Source organism: Chenopodium quinoa, unplaced genomic scaffold, assembly GCF_001683475.1.
Source record: "Chenopodium quinoa cultivar QQ74 unplaced genomic scaffold, ASM168347v1, whole genome shotgun sequence".
Lineage (NCBI taxonomy): Eukaryota > Viridiplantae > Streptophyta > Magnoliopsida > Caryophyllales > Amaranthaceae > Chenopodium > Chenopodium quinoa.
Window position 1 is genome coordinate 1,873,226 of NW_018742484.1, and position 13,650 is coordinate 1,886,875.

Sequence of the window (13,650 nt, forward strand, 5' to 3'; positions counted from 1 at the left end):
TCACTAGGAAGGCTTTCACTAACTTGTCCCATGTATCGAACGAGCCAGTGCCTTCATCTCTTAACCACTCCTTTGCCCTGTCTCGAAGTGAGAAAGGGAAAAGGCGTAGTCTGATTGCATCATCTGTAACACCGTTCAACTTCATAGTATCACATTTCTCCAAAAAGCTATCTATATTACTTACGGGGCAATCATGTGGTAGCCCTGCGAATGGATCATTGGAGATGAATTGTATGAACTGTGGCTTGAGCTCAAAGTGTTGAGCCGTGACTGGTGATCTTATGATGCTTGAAAGGACTCCGGTAGTCGTATCAGGAATACCGTACTCCAAGAGGGATTTCGTTGGTTGGTCTACCATGTTTCTCTTGCGTCTGTTCCTTGTTCTCCTTCTTCTTATAGTTTCCTCGATCTCAGAATCAAATGGTTCAAGATCTTCTGAACCTGAGCTACGTGTGGCATGCACAAGAAAAACTAGAGAAAGGTATCAAAGACACAAGGGAAAATAGCCGAAGCAACGAAATAAACTTAGTAAAGATGAATCACAAATAATTCTAATGAAACCGTTAATTAGTCCCCGGCAACGGCGCCAAAATTTGGTAGGCGTGTCGCGTACCTATAAAAAATAACCTAATAGACCAATACTAATATAGACTGGCAAGTAAGGGTCGGATCCCAAGAGACTAAGGTTCAGAAACAATTAACTAGACTCAAATTTCTACTAAGCAAGAATCAATTATAACCAATTATCTACAGAACTAAGTATGAGAAGAATTCGAAAATAAACTAATTAAGATGATTAAATCAAGTACTTAAAACATCCAAGATATAGTTTCACCACAATTATTATCGATGCAATTGTAATTCTACCCTTAACATACGATTTCAATCGAACGGGGAAAAGTAAACCCTAATAAATACCAAGGATCTCTCTCGAGTATCAATGGCTTCCCTAACATACAATCAAGCCTATTCTCATGGTATCATGCATATTAGAGACATTAAACACATTACTCTCACTTCCCAATTATCAAACCCAACTACTCTCGTGTTAAGAATCAAACCCTAAATTGAATTACTCAAATCCGTTTATACCCAACTCTCGTTGTGATAAAAACAATGGAATAATCGCAATACTATAGTTACGTCTAACCTAGCATTGGCATAATCACAATCAATTTAGCAATTCAATTGTTAAAGTTATTAAAGAATTTAAAGATTTAATTCATGCATCAATAATAATAGGGCTACACTAGATCTTGAATTAAAGAATCTACTCACACATGATTAAAGAAACAAAAACAATAATAAATAATGAAAACATAATTAAATAACAAATGATGAAAAATAAATACCAAATCTTGAATAAAATTGAAAGTAGAAAGCTTGAATCTTGAATTACAAAAACTTGGAAAATAATAATGGAGAACTAGTTCTTAAGGAGAGAATAATAAAAAAAATAATAAAAAAAAACAAGGCTTAATGAATGAATATTCCTCCAAAAAAACACGGCTAAAAGGTTTTTAAACAAACCTAAAAAGATAAGATTTAACTCCTAAGTTTGGCGTACTGAAATTCCAGGAGGCATGGACGTGCCTAGTGTGAGGCACGGACGTGCCTCTCTAAAAATAAAAACGCTGCTGAGTCTGTCTGTCCGTGCCTGAATGCTGGGCACGGACGTGCCTGCTTTTTTCTCTAGGCATGGGTGTGTCTCCTTATTAAGCACGGTCATGCCTGCTTCTTTACCTAGGCACGGACGTGCCTCTTCTGCTAGGCACGGACGTGCCTCTTCTGCTAGGCACGGACGTGCCTAGGGTCTTCCTTTGGCGCAACTTTATTCTCTGAGGCACGGACGTGTCTCATAGTAGGCACGACCGTGCCTACCTCTAAAATGGCCTTTTCTTGACTTTTCTTCAATCTCCGAACTTCATGGGCTTTGACTTACTTCGTGGATCTATAATTCATCCAAATTAGCTCCATTATTCCTGAAAATCATCAAAAACAACAAAACTACCCAGAAAAGCGTCAGATTATCCAAAATAAAGCAAATTACGCCAAAACAGACTCAATTACTCATCTAAACTAGCAAAACTAACTAAGAATAAATCAAATAATATACACAAAACACAACATATCAATGGCCCAATTCCTTATACCGCCCAAAAACGGCGCAAGCCAATAGTCCTAGGTTTCCGTAACCTAGGACAGGGACACAAATCCCAATGACCCTATAAATAGGGAGATTTACACCTTCTTGGGAACGAGATTGAATGATTGCACCATAATCAATTCTCTCACAACAGAGAAAACACCTGATCTCGGAATTCGAGAAGATCTCAATTTACTTTCCGTACCTTTTTACATTCTCCGTACACGATCTAACTTGATCGTCGGTGGCGAAACTCCACCCAACCGGAGTCTCCATTGTTTTGCAAGTACAGGCGCCCGAAATCAAGACTTAGTGACGTAACTCTCCCGAGGGACATAGAAAACCTGAAACAAGTACTATTTATCACGCCCCCTCAAATGAGAGCTCAAAGGGCTTGAACTCTTGATGCGGCATGGGCCCCTCAAACCTAACGCGAATATTCTACTTAAAAGTGGGGGTGGATGAGATTTTAACTTATGACCATTATGTCACATTGGCTCTTGATAATTGATAACATGTTAAAGGACCAAGTCAACCAAAATCTTAAGTTAATGATTGAAACTCTAAATCGATTTAAATACTCTATCAACTAGCATATATGATTTGTTATCCGATCCTTCTACTCATCTATAAAGCTATATCATATTTTATACTGTATCAACTAGGATATATGATTTGTTATCCGATCCTTCTACTCATCTATAAAAATATATTATATTTTAAATGCACAAACATTTCAAAAAACCCGGTTTACATTAATTATTCAATGGCGGGCTGCTGACAACTTATTTCTCCTTCTCTTTCAAGGCCCATGACAGCTAGTGAAAACAAAAACTTGACAAGATCCACATCTTCCTCCACTTCAACAGAGTTACTTTGAAATTAATCCAACTATTCAATCTTCTTTTCTTCAAATTTCAATGCTAAATAAGGTGATAATGAAAATATCATAATCCCTCCCCCTTTCCTTCTCCTCCTGTCTCCCGATAAGAAAATACAATACAATAATTAGGTTTTATTTCTTCACTTATTTGGATAGATTTGGGGAAGATGGAGATTGATGAAGTTTACCAAATCAACTGCTAATGCAGGTTTCTTGAGTAAATGGTTGAGTACTCTAGTTTTTTTGGTGCTTATTGGGTAATTTTAAATTAATTTTTTGGTGCTTATTGGGTAACTTTCAATTGATTAAAGATTAACTATTGGTGAACGTAGTAAGGGTAACTTTAATTTAGGTGAGTAAAGAGTAATTTATATAAGAAAAAGAGTAACTTTATGTGAGTTAAGGGTAGCTTTTATAAGAAAAAGAATAACTTTTATGAAATTAAGCGTAACTTACTTTTAGTTTTTTACGCAATTACAATAACATTATTGTAAACCCGATGTATACAACAATTTTGTTTTAAATTGGGGTCGGGTTGACTTGATGTAACAGGTTCCAAGCTATTATGGGCTATATAATGTCTTGTTAACTTCAGACTAGTGTTTAGTTATTGTGTGGCGCAAATTAAATAGTGCATTCTGTGCATGCATCATAACATGCGCCGTGCACTCATTTTCCGCAATATTCATGTGCTCATTTGCGTAGAAATTAACATGTGTTGATGATAATCTTCTACTCCCTTCGTATTTTATTATTACTTAACTTATTCCATTTTCCTTTTACGGCTGTATTATATTACTTGTTCTTATTTAATTTTTGGAAACTTTGAACCATATTATACTATTTTTCTCCCCATTAATAGTTTCCTTATATCATATTTTATTATTTTTAATATTTTCTCTCCTCCCCAGTTATACTCTCTTTTGATTTTTTCATATATATTTTTTATTTTTCAACCAACCTCACTTTCATCATAAAATAATACTTTATACTATTCCTTCTAAAATTCCGTGTCCGGAGAAATGGAGCAATTAATATAATACAGAGGGAGTTGATATTAAAACGATTATCTCTGATAAATCACAACTACTATCTCCGTTAATTTTTAGTTGCAACAAAGAAATATTTTATGTTTCACAAATAATACCCATTTGTTGCAAACTTGCAACTAAAAGTTATAGGAGGTAGTATATATGTATAGGTTTAATTTGAATATAACAGATATATATAGCAAAAAAAAAAAAAACACATAACTAAAACACAGAAAATATTCATTCTTTCATATTCCAATTACAACAATCAAAATTGTGATAATCGTCAAGAACATATTAAATTCTATAGCTAGATGGTGAGTACAATATATCATATTATCAATAGGTATATTGAAACTCCGTACTAGCAGATTTATTCATAATAAAACGAAACGATAAATGTTACTAGGTGAACTTTCTCACCAAGTTAGGATAAAAACTTGGTAATGTAAGCTATGTTACTTGCTTAATAGATGGTGGGACACTTATATTGGGTAGGATTGTTATATCCACAGGAATTAACGACGGCGACAAGCTCCTTGTTAAGGAGGTTGCTGCCAGTAAGGCCACCAAGGAGACCACCAAGGGCGTTAAGGAGGCCACCAAGGGTGCTTCCGAGAGGAGTGTATTTAAGGCTAGTGCAAAGGCATAGAGCAAGATCAGCATCGGCTATACCGTGAATGAGTTCACAACATTCAGTCCTGGATTGGCTACCAAATTGGACATCCACTAGTCCATTGGCAACCTCAAGACACACATTGAGGTCAGGGCAAGTAACAGCATTAGCTGACACAAAAGCAAACACGGCTAGGTTAACCATCATGAAAGCGACAGTGGATTTGGAGGCCATTTTCCTTCGATTTGGCTAGCTTAGTTTAGGGTTTTGATTTCAGAGAGAATGTATGTGAATGTGTTTGTTGGTTTTGGATGTGATTGAAGAGCTGCATGTCATGGCTATTTATAGACTTCATGGAAGGGTATTTTGGTAATTTGGTTTTGAGCTTAATTACTTTGTTAATAGCCACTATTAATGTCAAAATACATTACTCCATCTTTAACAGTTTAAGTTAATACAAATTGTACGTAATTTTCAAGTAATTACTTTATTTATTATGCCCACTGTTATTATCAAATACATTCCTCTTTAAATTATTACAAATTGTACGTACTTTTCAAGCAATTTTTAGTGATCAAATTACCTTGTAAGTTGAGCATCCTTTCAATTTGCTGATCAAGGAAAAAAAATAATACAATTTTCAGAAGTAAACTCACATTCATTAATTCATAGGGCTTCACGTAGTACATACATATGATATAATTAAGCTAATACTTGTATTATTATATATTAAACATTGATCATATGATATAATTAAGGACGAATTAATAATTTTGGTGGCCGGTAATCTATTTCAGTTCATGCTTCCTTCTAGTACTACTCCAATTAAGACCGCATACTTTAATTCGATGATTAATTAAAGCACATACCACTTGTCACTCGTTCATATGATGATCAGATTCTTAGCTAGGCTCTTTAGTAAAAGATTGTATAAACGACTCATCAATTTAACTAAGTTTATGTTGAACCATGCATTCTTGATTCTTAACAATGAGATGACTTAAGTTTCTTCTACGTTAACCCATACAATAGTGTGTGTTTAAGAAATTTCATATTTTCAGACTTATATCACAAAACTACTATTTTGGGGTTTAGTCGTTTAGAAACCGCAGACGGCCAGGGGTTATTGTTGTATAATTGGTGAGAACGGATACCAAATCTTTATGAGAAAGTATATATGTATCTGCTTTTGGAATTTTAGCCATTAGTTCAACCTTTTAATTAACTTTATTCCTTGATATGATCAAGAGGTAGTGTGGAAATAAGGGTACGTATTCAATTCTCATCTACCCTACTTCATTTTCAGAGTGGGATATTCCGCATTGAATAAGAAGCTATATTGAGTCCAAGCACCAGCTTAATCCTTTGATATTTATTCCTTTGACACTTTAGATACCATCTTATCAAATAAAAGAAATATGAACAAATTACACACTTGATATTAAGGATCAAGTTCTAAATTTAGCTATTTTCTTCATGAATCGTGATTCCAAAGCCCGTACCAATTAACTTGTAAATCACCCTTTGGACTAATAATATTATGTAATACTCCGTACCAAATTACTAATCATCAAGGCCACTTCTCATATCATAACTTAGCTAGTTACCTCACTAAACGACAAACAAAATTAATGCTTGTGCAACATTATATTAAAGGCTTGCTAAGATCCGCAATCTAATGAAAGCCCTTAGGAAGTCAACATTCTGCTTATTAGGCCAACGTACTGATCACTTGTGTTAGAAAATACGGGTGTAATTGTGCTTATTAATGTGGAACAAGTCAATGAAAAATAAGAACAAGAATAGCAATAAAAAAGAGATAAATAAAAGACACAAGGATTTACGTGGTTCGGTCAAATTAGACCTATATCCACGGATGAGGTAATCGAGAGCTTCTTTACTATAATGGAAAAAGAACGAGAGAATAATACAAGGAGTCTTAATCTTAATGGCTTTCTAAGGTGTGATCTAATTGATCCACTAAAGGGTCCTTTTATAACACAAGAAAACCCTAATAAAATCCTAATTAAATTATTCCTCAAGTATACTCAAATAGCTGTCATAGAATATATATATAGTTTTAGGAAATTTTCCACAAAACAAACATGCATAAAACCGGCCTAGAAAGGCCCCCATTCGACCAGGCACGGGCGTGTGCCTTTTTAGCACGGGCGTGCCAAATCGAATACTTCGTCATGAACGCTCCAGCTTCGCCAAGTCTTCGTAAAAGGGTCATAACTTTCTTGCTTCTTATCAGAATGGGCATATAACCTATTGTTGGAAAGTTCTTGAAACAAGCTATCACCTCCAACTTGAATCAGCTCGAATAACTTAAAGTTTAAGAGATATTTGCATTCAAAATCAACCCTACTAGGTTTAACATCCTGCTGATGTCATCCAATGTAATGGGTCTTGGGATAGACTCCCTAAACGTTCAGGTTGTGGGTAGACCTTCTCTTCAATGAAAGGGGGTCGATCTTTTTGAATAGCTCAATTCGAGCTACATTCGGAAGCCAACGCTTGTTTATAGGCTTTAAAGTGGGCTAACTTGATGAATCTACATGATACTTTAGAGATGACATACTACGTGAACTTGCTTTAATTTCAACCTAGACGGAACTAGTATACTTCACATTTAGAGGTGTCAAAACCAAACCAACCAAAAAAAATCATCCATTTTAAACTATATCCGATCTGATTTGATTCGAGAAATTCAAGACCCAAACTCGATCTGTAACCGAACTGAACTCAATCTTAATCCGAATTTGATGCGACTTGAATTTAACCCGAAACCGATTTGACCTGACTTGAGCTCAAACCAAACCGGTTTTACCCGACTTGAAATCAACCCGAACCAAAATTGACCCAAAAAATACTCGTTGTATTCTGATCTATTTTTTATCCTAGTTGATATTAACCCAACCAAATTTTAATACGACCTGATTTTAACTTGACATGATTTCAAATCAACCATAATTTTAAGCCCAACTTGTTATTTAACTTTTTTATATTATTTAAACATATATTAATAACACGATATGAAAAGATGACACATGAATGACTTGATATCGACCCAATAACAAGATAAAAAAATTTTCAATAATTTTTTTATTATTTAAACATATTTGTTTTATGCATATTAATAACACATGAATTTTAAATTTGGTCAACCCAACCAAAATTCAGCCAAACACGAAAAGGATCTGAATCAGAATTGACCGAATATTGAATCAACCTTAGTAATGAAATCGAACTTAACATAACCAAAATCAACCAAACTGGAATCAAACCGATCCAAAGTCATCCAACACGAAATTAACCCGGTTAAACCCGTTTTGAACCCGATCTCAATTTATCAAAACCGAATATGAACCGATCTGAAGTTGACCCGACCAAACCTGATATGAACTCGATAGATCTTGACCTAAATTTGACCCGACCCAAAAGTGATCCGATCCGAACCGAGGTGGGTTTACAGGATAATTTTGAACCGAATATATCCGATCCAAATAGACCCGACCCGTCATGGATCAACCCAAACTCCATCCGCTTATCCTACCCAACACTGACATCTCCCTCTTTTGGATCTTCCGGGAGATTCAGCAATTCAGAGGTAAGTATTTTAACTCATGTACGATCTTAGAGGTGGATCAGGTAGTGTGCAGCGGGCACATGACGTTGCTAATATAATTTCAGTTGTCACTTTTGTAATATTATCTCTTCTAAGTTATGATTTCCAATGATTAGTTGTTATTAATATACTCTCTTTGATCCATTTCTAAATAATTGACATATTTGATTTTTTTTTTTTTACTATTCATATACTAATTTTGATCATCATTTCTATATAATGTATAAAATTAAATTTTATGATGAAATATGGTTTTAAATTGGTATTAATATAAAGTTTCATAATATCAACTTTTTAATATTTTCTGTTAATATCCAATTATGTATATCTAAGGTCAAAATAGGTCATTGACATGTGTGTCAAGTTTGACTTTGTTAATTATTTAGTAATTGGGAATAAAAAAATGTTTGAAGTTCATGTTTCGAATTGGAACTAAACTCTTTTTTTTTTCTTTTTATTTTTTTTTTAAAAAAAGTCGAAATCAAACTAATAATTGATTGCTATGTATTATCCAAATCAAACACATTAGCTTGTGTTTATTGTCGTTATGAATTTGATACTAACAAGGAAATTTTGATTCTAATAATATAACTTTTGCGCGATTTAATTTTAATAATCCGACCTTTTGATTATTCATGAATAATCCAAGCGATTTAACTTTTGCGCGATTTAAGCCGACCTTTTGCGCGATTTAATTTTATTCGCGATTTAACTTTTGCGCAATTTAATTTTAATAATCCGACCTTTTGGTTACCTTGCCACGTGTCACGTTTTGATTCGTCTATATTTTTTTTTATAATTTTTTTTAAAATCTTAAATTAATATAAATTTTCTTTGAAATAAATGATTTTATTTTTTCAATTTTCCCCCTCCTTCATTAAATCCGGCCACCATGGCCCTCACCACCTCCCTTTCCCGCCATCCTCCCCTTACCCTCCCTTTCCAACCACCCCGCTTTTCCGACCATAACCCACCCAAAACCGGCCGATCCTCACCTAAAAACCCTCACCCCGGAGCCGAAACCCCCTAAACCCCCATCCCAGAATTTGGCACCATCCAAAACCCCCGCCCCCACCACTAACAGTGGCACTGCCCAAAATCCTCTTCCCTAACAACGGCACCTCCCAAAATCCCCTCCCTAAACTAGCACACTCGAAACTCAACACGCTAATACCCTCCTCCGGCATCAACCGCAAGCAACCGTCACCAATCACCCCCGCTGCTCCCTCACTAGAGCCACCTACTTCACTCTATCAGTGCCACAAACTGCACTCCACTTCGCAACCCCTTGTGTAGCAGAATTGCTCACCAGTAGACACAAAACAGGCAAAATCGAAGCTCGTGGCACTGCAAGGTTGGGTGGTTGACGGGGAGGTCGAGCAGGAATATGATAGAGAGGAAGGGGAAGGGCAAGATGAGTGCATGGTTGGAAGAGGGGAAGGGGAGGGTGGGCTGAGAGGAGGAGTTTGAGAGAAAGGGTTTTTACCTATTTTTTTCATTTATTTTCTTTGTTAAATTGAAAAGAAAATAAAAACACAAATTTACTTGATGAACAGGTAACCGGTCATCTTGGCCTGATAGAATAGAATGGGGTATAAAGCGTGGATTATTCATGAGTAATCAAAAGGTTGGATTACTAAAGAAAAATCGCGCAAAGGTTAGATTATTATAATCAAATTTTCCTACTAACAAATTGTATATTTACTCTTTGCGGCTAATGAGAATATTGTCACTTTTTCACTCCTTTAATTCTCTATTTGTTATTACACAAACGATAAAACGGATCGCAATAGTAGAAATGGGGATTATTATTTAAAGCCCGGAGATTATTGAAATCACCATTGTTAGAGAACCAAACTCAACCAAAAGTTTAAGCTGATGGTTGAGATGTTCCTTCAACATGGTATCAAGAGCCAGAGTGGCAAAAAGACTAGGTACGTGTTCAAATCTCATGCATATTTGCTTTTAATTTAAATGAATTTTATTTCGTGATAAGTATTAGGGGCGCATGCTGCATCCACATTGGAAGCTCAACATGCTCTCATGTATGTGAGTGGACGTCATAGAGTATATAAACCAATCTTGGTCTTCAACAATCCGTTTAAACTTTTGGTTGAGATGATCCTCTAACAACTAGCATGACTACATATATAGTCATATTTCCTCGTGAATTGATTCATGGATGAAGATCCAATGTACATTGCAATATCCAAATTTAAGAAATGTTAGGGTATTATTGGGAATATGATTTCTAACATGATTAAGCTCAGTGATTAGCGTAATTATTGCATGCTAAATGCATTACTTAAGGTTCAACTGGAAATTGCTTATACAAAAATTGCATAAATTATAACAACAAAGTACCAAATTGAAGTATTAATTAGCAAGATGAGCGGGTTGTTGCATGCATATTAATCCTCCAGCTCACCCATTTTCTTCTAGAATTAACCAAATAAGCAGAATGTTGACTTCCTAAGTGGTTTCATTACCTTTCAAAAAAAAAAAAAAAAAAGTGGTTTCATTAGATTGCGGATCTTAGCAAGCCCTTAATATATTGCTGCACAAGCATTAATTTTGTTTGTCTTCTAGTGGGTGACTAGGTAAATTATGATTTGAGTAGTTAATATATTACATAACATTAGTAGTCCAAAGAGTGATTTACAAGTTGGTACGGGGTTTGGAATCATGAACGAAATCAGAGTAGTATGAGCGAATTTAGAGCATGATCGATCCTTAATTTCACGTGTTTATAATTAGTCCAAAGGATTAAGCTTGTGGTTGGACTCAATATAGCTTCTTATTCAATGCTAAATACCCCATTTTGAAAATGAAGTAGGGTAGATGAGAATTGAGCACGTGACCTTATTTTCACGCTACCTCTTGACCATATTAAGAAATTAAGCTAATTAAAAGGTTAAACTAATAGCTAGAGTTCCAAAAGTAGATACATATATACTTTCTCATAAAGATTTGGTATCCGTTCTAACCCAAAAAAATAAAGATTTCGTATCAATTATACCACACAAACCCCTGGCCTTCCGCGGTTTCTAAGAGACTAAACTCCAAAATAGTAGTTTTGTGATAAAAGTCTAAGAATATTAAATTTCTTAAACACACACAATTGTATAGGTTAGGCATGCTTGGATTGGGGGTTATATATTAAGGGGGTAATAATAATCAAACTTGAGAATATATAAGTAATTAGAGGTGATATTGTAGGAGGTATGGTGTTTACAAATGAAATAAGGAAGTTGTTCCATGAGAAAAAGAGAGAGATGGAGGAATTATTACCCTCATAATGAGGGTAATAGTTACACACCCTCCCCTTAGTGTAACTATTAGCCCTAAAATGAGCCTCTTTTTTCACCTCATACCTCACCATCACTATATAATTTTTCTTACAAGCACACCATCATTATCTCCTCCTTTCCTATTTCTTTAATTTTGCTTAGTTTGACTTTTATTACCTTAATAATACATTTCCCTCAATCCAAACATACCCTTAATGTAGAAGATAACTTGAGTCATCTCATTGTTAAGAATCAAGAATGCATGGTTCAACATAAACTTAGTTTAATTGATGAGTCGTTTATACAATCTTTTACTAAAGAGCCTAGCTAAGAATCTGATCATCATATGAACGAGTGACAAGTGGTATGTGCTTTAATTAATCATCGAATTAAAGTATGCGGTCTTAATTGGAGTAGTACTAGAAGGAAGCATGAACTGAAATAGATTACCGGCCACCAAAATTATTAATTCGTCCTTAATTATATCATATGATCAATGTTTAATATATAATAATACAAGTATTAGCTTAATTATATCATATGTATGTACTACGTGAAGCCCTATGAATTAATGAATGTGAGTTCACTTCTGAAAATTGTATTATTTTTTTTCCTTGATCAGCAAATTGAAAGGATGCTCAACTTACAAGGTAATTTGATCACTAAAAATTGCTTGAAAAGTACGTACAATTTGTAATAATTTAAAGAGGAATGTATTTGATAATAACAGTGGGCATAATAAATAAAGTAATTACTTGAAAATTACGTACAATTTGTATTAACTTAAACTGTTAAAGATGGAGTAATGTATTTTGACATTAATAGTGGCTATTAACAAAGTAATTAAGCTCAAAACCAAATTACCAAAATACCCTTCCATGAAGTCTATAAATAGCCATGACATGCAGCTCTTCAATCACATCCAAAACCAACAAACACATTCACATACATTCTCTCTGAAATCAAAACCCTAAACTAAGCTAGCCAAATCGAAGGAAAATGGCCTCCAAATCCACTGTCGCTTTCATGATGGTTAACCTAGCCGTGTTTGCTTTTGTGTCAGCTAATGCTGTTACTTGCCCTGACCTCAATGTGTGTCTTGAGGTTGCCAATGGACTAGTGGATGTCCAATTTGGTAGCCAATCCAGGACTGAATGTTGTGAACTCATTCACGGTATAGCCGATGCTGATCTTGCTCTATGCCTTTGCACTAGCCTTAAATACACTCCTCTCGGAAGCACCCTTGGTGGCCTCCTTAACGCCCTTGGTGGTCTCCTTGGTGGCCTTACTGGCAGCAACCTCCTTAACAAGGAGCTTGTCGCCGTCGTTAATTCCTGTGGATATAACAATCCTACCCAATATAAGTGTCCCACCATCTATTAAGCAAGTAACATAGCTTACATTACCAAGTTTTTATCCTAACTTGGTGAGAAAGTTCACCTAGTAACATTTATCGTTTCGTTTTATTATGAATAAATCTGCTAGTACGGAGTTTCAATATACCTATTGATAATATGATATATTGTACTCACCATCTAGCTATAGAATTTAATATGTTCTTGACGATTATCACAATTTTGATTGTTGTAATTGGAATATGAAAGAATGAATATTTTCTGTGTTTTAGTTATGTGTTTTTTTTTTTTTGCTATATATATCTGTTATATTCAAATTAAACCTATACATATATACTACCTCCTATAACTTTTAGTTGCAAGTTTGCAACAAATGGGTATTATTTGTGAAACATAAAATATTTCTTTGTTGCAACTAAAAATTAACGGAGATAGTAGTTGTGATTTATCAGAGATAATCGTTTTAATATCAACTCCCTCTGTATTATATTAATTGCTCCATTTCTCCGGACACGGAATTTTAGAAGGAATAGTATAAAGTATTATTTTATGATGAAAGTGAGGTTGGTTGAAAAATAAAAAAAATATATGAAAAAATCAAAAGAGAGTATAACTGGGGAGGAGAGAAAATATTAAAAATAATAAAATATGATATAAGGAAACTATTAATGGGGAGAAAAATAGTATAATATGGTTCA

The 13,650-nt window shown here is 34.6% G+C and overlaps 2 protein-coding genes across 2 annotated transcripts; one reads left to right on the top strand and one right to left on the bottom strand.

Moving 5' to 3' along the window:
- Positions 1-4,526: 4,526 nt before the first annotated feature.
- Positions 4,527-4,910, bottom strand: LOC110719739 (putative lipid-binding protein AIR1B). The gene has a single exon (XM_021898729.1). The coding sequence runs from the start codon at positions 4,908-4,910 to the stop codon at positions 4,527-4,529; it is 384 nt and encodes a 127-aa protein (XP_021754421.1).
- Positions 4,911-12,596: 7,686 nt separating this feature from the next.
- LOC110719740 (putative lipid-binding protein AIR1B) lies at positions 12,597-12,980 on the top strand. Its single transcript, XM_021898730.1, has one exon. The coding sequence runs from the start codon at positions 12,597-12,599 to the stop codon at positions 12,978-12,980; it is 384 nt and encodes a 127-aa protein (XP_021754422.1).
- Positions 12,981-13,650: the final 670 nt, after the last annotated feature.

Bases quoted from the DNA above. Each gene is read 5' to 3' on its own strand.
- LOC110719739 (XM_021898729.1), bottom strand. From the start codon at position 4,910: ATGGCCTCCAAATCCACTGTCGCTTTCATGATGGTTAACCTAGCCGTG.
- LOC110719740 (XM_021898730.1), top strand. From the start codon at position 12,597: ATGGCCTCCAAATCCACTGTCGCTTTCATGATGGTTAACCTAGCCGTG.